Source organism: Monodelphis domestica, chromosome 3, assembly GCF_027887165.1.
Source record: "Monodelphis domestica isolate mMonDom1 chromosome 3, mMonDom1.pri, whole genome shotgun sequence".
Taxonomy (NCBI): domain Eukaryota; kingdom Metazoa; phylum Chordata; class Mammalia; order Didelphimorphia; family Didelphidae; genus Monodelphis; species Monodelphis domestica.
The window spans coordinates 127490927-127503017 of NC_077229.1; the positions used below are offsets into that span (position 1 = coordinate 127490927).

At 37.7% G+C, this 12091-nt stretch overlaps 1 protein-coding gene across 2 annotated transcripts in view; it reads left to right on the forward strand.

Annotated features, from left to right (window-relative positions):
* Nucleotides 1–12091, forward strand: part of ADCY8 (adenylate cyclase 8) — a 382696-nt gene that overhangs the window by 214189 nt on the left and 156416 nt on the right. For both annotated transcript variants that reach the window (XM_007488342.3, XM_007488343.3), the window contains exon 6: nt 10632–10790. In XM_007488342.3, coding sequence (XP_007488404.1) covers nt 10632–10790 — 159 coding nt within the window. The remainder of the gene's footprint in view (nt 1–10631; nt 10791–12091) is intronic.

The window sequence follows — 12091 nt, forward strand, 5'->3', positions numbered from 1 at the left end:
AGGCAGGATTCAAACCCTGACCTTCCTCATTCCAAGACAAGCTCTCAATCTTTAAATGTAGGTGAATATTATTGTGCATATTCCCAACATAGAAACTGGGTTTTTATCCTTTTGTACTGAAAGTGCACAACTTACTCCTTAAAAAACCTTCTCATGAGTATAATGCAAGATGAAACTGAAGTATCTTGAAGGCCAAGACTGGGTAATAATTGTGAAATTTCCCCATCTATTTAAACCTCCGCTTTTCACTTCGAACTAACAACAGACATATACGTGCATTACAGGCCTTGTTCCTATCGCCGGTCAGTCAACGAGCATTTGTTGCACACCTACTATGTACACCAGGCACTGTGTTAATGATGGTACAAAGGAGAAAAATTAAAATTAAAAAACAACAATAAAAATGATTCCTTCTCGCAGGTTTTCACAGGCTAATAGGGAAAACCACATGAAAACTACTTCAATGCACTAGTTCAAATGCACTATAAACAGGATAAATTGGAGATAATATCAGAGGCAAGGAACTAGCATTAAAGGCCATCCAGAAAGACTTCTCATAGATAGAATTTTAGCTGGGACATGAAGAAAGTCAGGGATGCCAGGAAATAAAGATGAATAAGGAGAGCATTCCAGGCATGGGGAGATAGAGCTAATAAAAATTCCTGGAGATAGGAGATGATATATCTTGTGTAAGAAACAACAAGGAGGTCAATGTTGATGGTCTGTAGAGTGTGGATGTCAGAAAGGGAAAATTTGATGTCGGATGACTGGCAATATAGAAGGACCCAAGTTATAAAGGGTGTTGATTGCCAAACAGAATTTTATTTGATCCTAGAGGTGATAGGGAACCACTGGTGTTTATTAAATGTGTACTGGGGACTGGGGGACTGACATGCTGAGATGTGCTTCAGGGAGATTAATCTGACAGCTGAATGGAAGATGGACTATAGTGTGAAGATATTGTGTGAAGAGGCAACAAGACTGGCCAGAAGGCTATTGAAATAGTCCAGGTATGCAGGGGTTAAGACTTAAATCAGATGGTGGTGGCAGTGTCAGAGGAGAAAAGAGGGCATATGTGAGAGAAGGTACACAAATGGAATTGATAGAACTTGGTAACAGATTGGAAATGGCTTACAAAAGAGTAAGAAATCAAAGATTCACTTAAATTGTGAAGTCATCCAGATGACTGGGGCAGAGAGTGGTGTTTTGTTGCTGCTCAATCATCTTTGTCTTTTCTGACCTTTTTTATAGAAATAGTTTACTATTTCCTTCTCCCTTGATTACAGATGAGAAAACTGAGGCAAACAGGGTGAAATAACTTTCCCAGGGTCACATAGCTACTACGTCTAGATACGAACTCAAGAAGATGAGTTTTCTAGACCCCAGTCTTCACTCTCTCCACTGTGCCACCAGATAATAGTGTACTCAATAGTATTAGGAAAGTGAGGAAGACCACCTGGGAGAAAAGGGTACTGAGCTTAGTTTGAGATATGTTGAACTACACCACTAGTTAATTAAGAAATGCTTATTGATTGTGTATTATGAACAAAACATTATATTAGCCACATTGGGGAGCAAGAAGAGATAAGAGATAATATCTGCTTTCAAGAGCCTGATAGTATATTGCAAAAAAATATATGATACCATATAGTCATTCAAAAGATAACTAGGAATACAAAGGAGAAGACTGGGTACTGACCAGTTACTTAGATCCATTGCTTCCTTGTGCTCAGGGATCCATGTCTGCTTCCTATCTATTGCATTCTTCTTCAGTTTTACTCCCCTCCATAAACTCTCTGATCCAGCTAAATCTGCTGCTTCTTACTTGCTGCTTCTTACATACTCCACTTCATCTCCAGATTCTGCTTTTTCAATGAATGTCCTCCATGCCTGAAATCCTCTCCCTCTTTGTCTTTGCCTCTTGGCTTCCCTAGATTCTTTTACAACTCAACTTACATCCTACCTTCTACAGAATAACTGTTGCCGTCCTTCCGAGATGATTTTATATCCCTCCTACAGTGCTGGGTCTGAAGTTAGGAAGACATCTTCATGAATTAAAATCTGGCCTCACATGCTAACTAGTTGTGTGACCTTGGACAAGTAACTTAACTCTGTTTTCTTTAGTTTCTCATCTATAAAATGAGCTGGAGAAGGACATGGCAAACAAACCATTACCGTATCTCTGCCAAGAAAACCCCAAATGGGATCATAAAGAGTTGGATACAACTGAAAATGCCCTAACGATGACATGTACCCAATTATTTGCAAGTTGTCTCTTTTATGAGAATATGATTTCCTTAAGGGCAGAAACTAACTGTATTTTACTTGTTTGTTTTCTTATATCTTTAATTCTTAGCAGAGTACCTGGAACATAGTACACATCAAATAAATGTTTATTAACTTACTAATATAAAGGAAAGTTCTCCTGCTTCATCTTACTATCTCTCTGAAAGCCATCTATAATTCATCTAGACTTAATATATATATATATATATATATTCACACACACACACACACACACACACACACACACACACACGTGCATCACATCATTGACTCCTCTCCATTTTCCATCTGCCTTAGTCAATACTGTTAGCAAATCAAGAAGGTGGGACCATTAAACTAAGAGAACAAGAAAATGTTGCCAATAATCTCAACAAGGGCATCACTCTCTTCAATGTGAAGGCCCTCTGCTGCCATTATACAGACTCATGGAATACCCTGGTGCTCTTAACCTGGGTCACACTGCTTTTCTTGCAAGGCTTATTGTTTTGATAGGAGGGAGAGTAAAGAAAGCCAACTGTGAAATCATGGCAGAGTGGTATAACACTAGAGAGTTTGATTCCTTCTGTGGCCTTTGTGTATTCTCTTGTATTGTTATACCTCTCTGAAAGTTTTTTATATTGGGCTTTGCTGTAAGCTTCCTGAGGTCTTTGTTATAAAACGAACCTCGGAGGGCTGAATGATAACTATTTCCCAAAATTTCTGACAACAGCCCCCCTGATAATAACAACAGAGTTCTTTTCTTTTATCTAGATTATGCCCCTATTAGACCACAGAGCTGGCACTCAGAGGTGTTGGGAGATTAATAATTAACTACCATCAATGTCCACTGTTTTGGTAAGAAATTGGCAAAAGGATCTGAGTAAGGACATGAATAATTGCCAAATGGAGAGAGCATAGTTGGGCAAAAGCCCATCTTTTTATATCAATATTATGCCAATGCTGTGTTTGGCAATGAGATACAGAATATGGCAGCCTCCAAAGAGTTAAAAATGAACCCACAACGAGGGCAATGGAGAGGTAAAAGGTGATTATGTAAAAAAGATAGCATATTACTAATAAGAAATCCCAAAGAAGAGTAGAGGCAGAAAACATTAACAAAACATTTTAAAATAAAAGATGAGTCATTCATATGGTAAGGATGAAAAATGAACAGGTAGACCCTGCTGTCAGGAAAAAGGAAGGAAGGTTGAGGGGACAAGCAAGTTGAGGGGAACTTCTATGGAAGACTTGTGGAAAGAAATAGACAAAAGTCACCCAGGATAAGTATGTATAGATAGGTTACGATCTGTGTCATTCTATGTAATTTGCAATTAAATGAGATTTCATATGTTATGGAATATTGAGAATACGTACAACATAAAGTTCCAGGACATGCACTATATATAACCATATACTATAAGATAAGAAAATGATCTTATGGTCCTAGTGTCTTCATAACTGCTACCTGACAATCAGTCAATAATCACTTTTGAACTATCCACTATGTTCCAGGCATTGTGTTAAGCACTAAGGATTCAAAGAAAAGGCAAAAGATTGTTAACTCCCTCAAGGAGCTCACACTCTTAACAACAATGTATTTACTGAGCTTTTAATATTTTATGGAAAGTTTTCTTCTCTTTGCGATTTCTTGTAAACCCTTGGCCAAAGAAGTTTCCCTCTTTGTACAAGATCTTCGACTCTCTTGGTGGGACTTAGGTTTAACCAGGACTTTCCTATAGAAGTCTTTTCGAGGTCTCCAATCACAGTACTAGTGATTTCAGTCCTCAAATTGAAAGCCTCAATCTGAAAAGATAGAATAATTTTTCCTATTCCCAGAACCACCATTAAAGTGTTGATGAGAGCACAGCAATTTGTCTTTGGTTCACACAAAGAAACATTTAGTCCACTACATTCCAGAGAACAGCCAGGCAATATTCCCTCTTCAGTGTTTGTAAAATGCTTTTTAAGACTGACCAATCACAACACGTGACTTCCATAAAGGGTCAATGTGAATAATTAATTAGCTTGGAAATAATTTCCTATCCGTTATTCACTTCTTTCAAATCTCAAACTTACTATAAAGAAGCAGCAGCAGTTACTTCACACAATTATATTTCCTCATGATATTATATTTCTTATGTTGTCCAATTTGCCTCAATCTCCTATTAAAATGTTCTAACTAATATTAATGACCTATTGAGTTTAATGTTATCCAGATTTCCATTTTCATTTCCTTCCCATTCATGTTCTTTCATCTTTTTTATCTCTTTTCATATGATATCATATTCAATATTTCCAAAAATATATATATTTAGAGCTAGGAGCTTAAAGGCCACCAAGGAAGGTTAATGTCAGCCAAATAAGACAGGCAGTAAATGAGGAAGTTGGGAGTAGACTGTACTTGTACCTTGTCTTATTCATTTCATTCACTTATTCTTCTGGAGTACATGCCTTATCTTTCTGTACTATAAACTCTTTGAAAATATTTTGCCTTTATAATAATAACAATATCCAACAGGTATATAAAGTATTGCTTACAAAGTGTTTTGCAAATATTATTGTTTGAGCCTCAAAAGAATCCTGAGGGTAAATGCTATCAATAGCCCCATTTTTACAGAAAAGCAATCTGAGACTAATGGAGATTAAGTGACTTGCCCAGGGTCACGCAGATAGTAAGTTTATCTATGACAGGATTTTAACATAGGTCTTCCTAATTCCACATCAAATTCTCTATCCATTTGGCCATCTGGATGTCTCATATCTTTACTTATCCTCTCCACCAGCTAAAACAGTGTTTCACACATGTTATGAAGAGATAAGAAATCCCAAAATTGAGGCACATCAGACCACAAATAAGAAATCCCTTGCAAAATGTCTCTGACAGGAGGTAATCTAATCTCCCCTTGTAAACCTTCAGCAATGGAGCAGAATTACAAAACCTAGATTTGGAATGGATTCCAGCAACCATCTGGTACAACCTCTATGCAAAGAGGAATCCTCAAAATAGTTTTCTTTATGAGAAGTCATCTAGTCCCAAGTAGAAGACCTTTAAGGAAGAGGTTGCCACTTCTCATGGCAGATCATTATATTTTGGGACAACTCTTATAAGAAACTTTTTCTTCACTTTAATCTTTGCAGCTTCCACCCATTGACGCTAGTTCTCCCTCTCTGTGACCAAACTGAGCAAGTCTAATCTTTCTAAAGGTAGCTAGGTAGTGCAGTAGTAGTGTAGCTCTGAACTTGGACTGGCAAATCAGGAAGACTCCTCTCCCTCCATTCAAATCCACCTTCACACACTAACTACCTATGTGACCCTGAAGTCACTTAACCCTTGTAGTGAATAAAATAGTTGGTGTCATAAACTGTAATAATTAAAATGGTTGTGGCTGCTAAAAGAGTGGATGAGTAAGTTGTGACCGCAGGAAATTTGTTTTCACTACAGTGTTTTGTTTTTAAATCAAACATAAGGTGGTCGCCAGGGAAATATTCCCAATTATTCAAATATACCCAAGTCAAATGGGTTTTATAGAGATTTTAATTAATTACAAATGAGGATTTGATGAAAGTGAGAGAGAATAAGAAAGGAATAAGTATGAAGGGCCTTAGCCGAAAGGTCTAGACCTGCGTCTTAGGAGAGAGATCAGTCAGTCCTTAATCACTCACCACAAGATCTGTCCAAGCAAGAATATAGACACCAGTTCAGCCATCCTTCTCCAGAGAGGGATTCTTCTGACTGTCCTCAAGAGACTGTCCCAAGAGCCTGTTTCCAGAGCTCTCTCCCAACAGCCTCCTTAGAGACTGGTCTTTCTTTTAAGAGCCTGTCATCTCCTTATATAGGGAATTTTCTCCTATGTCACCTCCCCTAACTTCTTCCATCTACCAATCACAGTAGACGTTTTTCAAAGGACAGACCATTATTAGTCTACACCTAAGAAGGTGTAAATTTTTGAGTAATTCACACCAGGGAAGCTCTGAGTAAGTTTCTCAGCTCTTTGTTCCTTGTAAATTCACAGGTTGCTTGACCTTCATAGGTACTTATTTTAAGAACTTTTTGCCTTATTATAAGTATGGGTTTAAGTATTTTTCATTGTTCAGAAAAGAGTTTACAACTTTATCTTCCCCTAGGGCAGACTTAAGTAGGTGAAGTAGAGTTCTCACATTCCTGATCTAAGTAGAGTTCACTGCCCAAATGGGGAATGGTCTTAATCCAATCTTATGAAGTAGAGTCTGGGAATTTTTAAGGTTCACACCCTATTTGCCTCAGTTCCCTCATCTGTCAAATGAGCTAGAGAAGGAAATGGCAAAGCACTTCATTAGCTTTACTAAGAAAACTCCAAATGTCAGACATGACTGAACAACAATAATTCTTATTTTTAAAAGTTTTTTAAAACTTTTTTATATTTTTGGGGAGTTTTACATGTGTTATCATTGCAAAACATATTTCCATATTGTTCATTTTTGTAAGTGAATAATCAGAACCACCAAACATATACCCAAACAAGCTTTCATCTGCATTCCAACTCCAACAGTTCTTTCTCCATAGATGGATAGCATTCTTTGTCATAAGTCCCTCAGAATTGTCCTGGATCATTGTATTGCCGAAAATAGCTAAGTCTATCACATTTCCACAATATTGTTCTTACTGTATATAGTATCCTCCTGGTTCTGCTTTTTTCATTCTGCATCAGTTCATTTAGATCTTTCTGAAATCATCCTGTTCATCCTTCCTTGTTAGTACAATAATATCCCATCATCATCATATACCACATTTTAAAATAAGTCTAAAATAGTTGTCATGTCTCTCCTGAATCTTTTCTTCTTAGTGTTAAGCATTCCCGATTTCTTCAGTCTATCCTCATATGACATAGGCTTATGACCAATCATGGTTGGTCTCCTCTGGACACTCTCCAAGTTGGCATTATTCCTCTTAAATTGTTGTGCCTTGAATGGACTTGAACAGAGTGTACCAGATTTGGTCCTGCCAAGGCAGAGTACAAAAGATTTATAGTTTCCTATTCCTGGAAGCTTTGACTTTCTTAATGCTGCCTAAAATTCTATGCCCAAATCTGCCTCAATCAATCAGTGAGTGAGGTTTTTATATATATTTATATGTATATAAATATATATATATATATATATATATATATATATATTTTAGGCACATGTTATATGCTTGTCACCTACTAGGTGTCGAGAATGCAAATGCAAAAATCAGATATTCTGTGCCCTCAAGGAACTCTCCACTTTCCACTTTTTATCTCCAATTTAGCCTGATTTCGACTCCATGGAATAAGTTGCCCCTCCTGGGATAAGCTGATCACTTGAAAGCTCATGATTATACTTTTTAACTCAGCCTAGGACACTCAGCACCTTCCCCACTCTCTTAGGTTCCTCTGCTTCATGATAGGAAGACTGAAGGATGGATCACTAAACTCCTCGCAAAGCTTACCTTGAAAGAGGGCAGGATACTGACTTTCCAATTCTCCATCTTCTATTTGCTATTCTGCTTGGTCTGAAAAAAAATGACCACCCCTGCTTCCCAAACTCCCTTTCCTGCTTCCTTTTGGGTTTGTCCTCCTATATTAGATGGTACGTTCCTTGGGAGAAGGAACTGTTTTCTTATTTGTGTCCTCAGTTCTTGGCACACTTCCTGGCACATAGTAGGTATTTAATTCATGTTTATTGAATTGATGAAGGACCTTCCATTATACTACTAGGTAAGAAAACCGAATAATGCATGGAGGCCTGATCGGGAACTAAGGCCTTCTGTGAAACTGACAATTTTGAGAGGTGAGAACATTTCAGCCTTGGGCAAAGAGATGCCAGGTTATCTAGGAGGAACTGCAAGCAGGGCAGTCTGGCTGGAACACGGAGTTCACAGGAGGAAATCCTGGGTAAACAGCTCCGAAAGAGAAACTGGAGCCAGATTGTGAAGAAGTTTAAGTACAAACAAGAATCTGAATTTTTACCTGAAGGCAAAAGAGAGTCACAGAAGATGGTTAAGTAGAGGCACGACATGGTCAGGCAGCACTTTAGAACTATTGCTTTGAAGGACATGTAGAGGATAGAGTGAAGAAGAACCATGTTACAGAGAGACAGAGAAGGCTAATGCAATAGGGTTTGGTCTAAGGAAATTTCAATGGAAGTGGAAAGAAGGGAATAGATCCACTATGATTTTATCAACTGTAACTTATGTAACTTTTTGAACTAGATAAAGGAATTCTACTGTTTCTTCCCTCCGAGAGTTAGCACATAATGATGCAAAAAGAATTGTAATGGAAAGCCAAGAAAGGTCTAAGTTTAAATATTTTTTCTGATATTTGCTAGATATGGGAAGTCATTTAACCTCTCTTGGCCTCTATTTTCTCATCTGTAAAATGGGGATAGTACCTATAGTGCTTCTCTCACAGGGTTGTGGTTAGGCTCAAATGAGATACTTTATTTAAAGCAATATAGAGTTTAAACTATATCTTATGGCCAGTTGCTATTATTTCTATGTGATAGCCTTAAGCAAAGAAAACTATTAAATCAGAAAAGAAAAAGAAAAGAAACAAACCTGAATCTGTAGTCAGTGTACCTGATTTCAAATCCATTCTCTGTTATGTACTCTTGAGGAGACTGTTTTTTTGTTTTTTTGTTTTTTTTAAACCCTTACCTTCCATCTTGGAGTCCATACTGTGTATTGGTTCCAAGGAAGAAGAGCAGTAAGGGCTAGGCAATGGGGGTCAAGTGACTTGCCCAATGTCACCTGGTCAGTATTTTTTTTAAACCCTTACCTTCTTCTTGTAGTCAATACTGTGTATTGGCTCCAAGGCAAAAGAGTGGTAAGGGCTAGGCAATGGGGGTCAAGTGACTTGCCCAGGGTCACACAGCTGGGAAGTGTCTGAGGCTAGATTTGAACCTAGGACCTCCCATCTCTAGGCCTGGCTCTCCATCCACTGAGCTACCCAGCTGCCCCTTCTTGAGGAGACTTTGGAAACATCGGTTCACCTTTAAAGATTTCATTTTCCTCATCTGTATTATGAAAGAACTGGACTAAATGCTATCTAAGGACTCTGATAGTTCTAAATCCCTGATCTGACTACTCTAGCCTTAGAATTAAGGAGAACTGAGTTCAAATTTGTCTTCAGACACTAACTGGCAAGTTACTTAACATTTCTTTGTCTCAGTTTTCTCCACTGTAAAGGTAGGGATAATACAGGGGCCACTAGGTGGCTCAGTGGATGGAGAGCCAGGCCTGGAGGAAGGAGGCCCTGAGTTTAAATAAGACTTCAGACACTTCCCAGCTTTGTGACCCTCAGCAAGCCACTTAACCCTGATTGCCTACCTCTTACTATTCTTCTGACTTGGAACCAATACACAATACTGATTCTAAGGTGGAAGGTAAGAAGGGTTTAATAAAAAATAAGGGTAATAATAGCACCTACCTTGCAGGATTGTTGTGATGATCAACCAACATAATAGTTATAAAAAAAGCATTTACCACAGTGCTTGGTACATAGTATATTTAACATAAATGCTTTTAACTTTCCCCCCTCTAAATATTCTTTTATAGGTTAGAAATCCTTCATTCCTTTACCCTATCATTAAATGCCACAATACTGAGTGCCCACTCCTTTCTGGACTGTATCCTCTAAATTATTTTTGTATATATGAATAAATGAATTAATGTAGAATGCTTTGATTAGGAATTGAGTTTTAATTCATCTTCAATTTTTTGGATAAAAGGTATTCTAACCTCTCTCCATCCTACACCCTACTCTTTTTACAATTGAAAAAAAATGATGTCAAGAAAGAATAGTGACTTGCCAAAGATCACACAAATACAAAATTGCCCAAGCCAGGTGTCCAGGTGGCTAAGTGATAGAGTATTGCTACTAAAGTCAAGAAGACCTGAGTTCAAAGTTGACTTCATATACTTCTTAGTTTTGTGACCCCGGGAAAGTCACTTAACTCTGTTTGTCTCTGTTTCCTCATCTGTAAAATGAGCTGGAGAAGGAAGTGGGAAACTATCCAAGTGTCTCTGCCAAGAAAACAACAAATGAGGTCATAGAGAGTTGGACATAACTGAAAAACTACTGAAAAAAACCTGATTCAAAATTCAGCATCTTTTCTACTGAAAACCCAAGGTTTCCATTTACTAGTTTTAATTTCACTGTCTGTGCTTGTCTTTTTCACCTGTTCTGTGCTATTTATATTTCCATTCTCCCTCATATGAGAAAACACAGAAAAAATAGAGGTCATCTTTCTTATCATTTTTTGTTTTCACATGTTCCTCAGCTCTTCATAAGGGCTCCAACAGCACACTGATGCTGAGAATGAATTTCTTCTCTTCCTAATATGTGTGTGTTGACTTTTCTGAACAGGTATGTTAGGTCAAGGACAAAGCATGACATTGACATGCGGATAGGCATCCATTCTGGATCGGTACTTTGTGGAGTGTTGGGTCTTCGGAAGTGGCAGTTTGATGTTTGGTCATGGGACGTGGACATCGCCAATAAGCTAGAATCAGGTGGAATACCCGGGTAAGCTGCCCAATGACCCTCATTGTTTATTTTTATCCTTGTCTTATAATTTAAAAAAACCAAATACATAGCCAAAATTTTGAAAATTCTCATTCAGAGGTACATAAAAGGCATTCAATAGATTCCCATTGACCTGATTTGACATGAATGACTTGTAGGTAGTTTGTGGTAAAGCCAATTAGCCACTAAACAAAGAAATAGTGCCTGTTAAAAATTTTCATGTAAGAGATCTGTATGAGCGAACTCTTGATGTTTGGTATTCAAATGTTCGTTGTCCCGTTTGTTAAATTCTGTGTATCTGAGTTCTTTGCTTAAGTTGTTGGTCATTAGGTGGGAGCAAGGAGTTCTGGAACATATTCTGTCTAAGACTGATCTTGTCATAGACAGAATATGTTCCAGAACAACCTTCCAGAACACCTTGAATATATTCCAGAACAACCTTCCCAAAACCCTTCCTAAAAACCTAGATTTCAGTCTCTGTTGAATGTTATTGGCAGTCTGTTATATCTGAATAGCATAAATTTCTTACCCTTTCACTCACCTGCCACATGCCTCTCACTTTACTTCACCCTAGAATGAATTTGATCCAAAGCTGACTTTATTCTTTGAGTGGTTTATTTGAAATGTGTCACATTAATACAGTATTTTATTTTTTGTGCTGAAATGCCCTAGTAAAGCAGAAAATTATTTGAAATATTATTCTTATATGGTATTTTTTCGTTCATTGGAATATGTGTCCAGTCAACAGACATTTATTAAGCACTTACGATTGTTCCAGGTACTGTGCTAATTAAAGAACTCTTTAAAAATCTAGCCTTCAGGGAGCCAACAATCTAATGAAATTCACAACTTCATCCTAGGGAAAAGTTTCAGAACAATTGCCACCTCAGAGAGATGACCTGGCTTCCTTTGGAGTTGCCAGAGAATGACATCTTCACTTTTCTGATACTTGAATTCCTGCTCCAAGGGAGCAGCTCAAATTAGTTCATGATAATCAATTGTTAAAATTTCTGTGTGGGCTTTTATACTTTGGAAATCATCAAATACTACAAATCAGGGCTTGATTTATTGTTTTCTCTATTGTCTAGATCAGAGATTGGCAAACTAAACCCTGAACCTTACTCTGTTTCTAGCCTGTGAACTAAGAATGGTTAAAATAGGATGAAGGGAATAGGAGCTTACATGGCTCAGTGAATGAGATGGAGAGAGGAGGTCCTGCATTCAATTCTGGCCTCAAAACCTTCCTAGCTGTCTGAGCAAGTGACTTGACCTCAATTGCCTAGCCTTTATTGCTCTTCTGT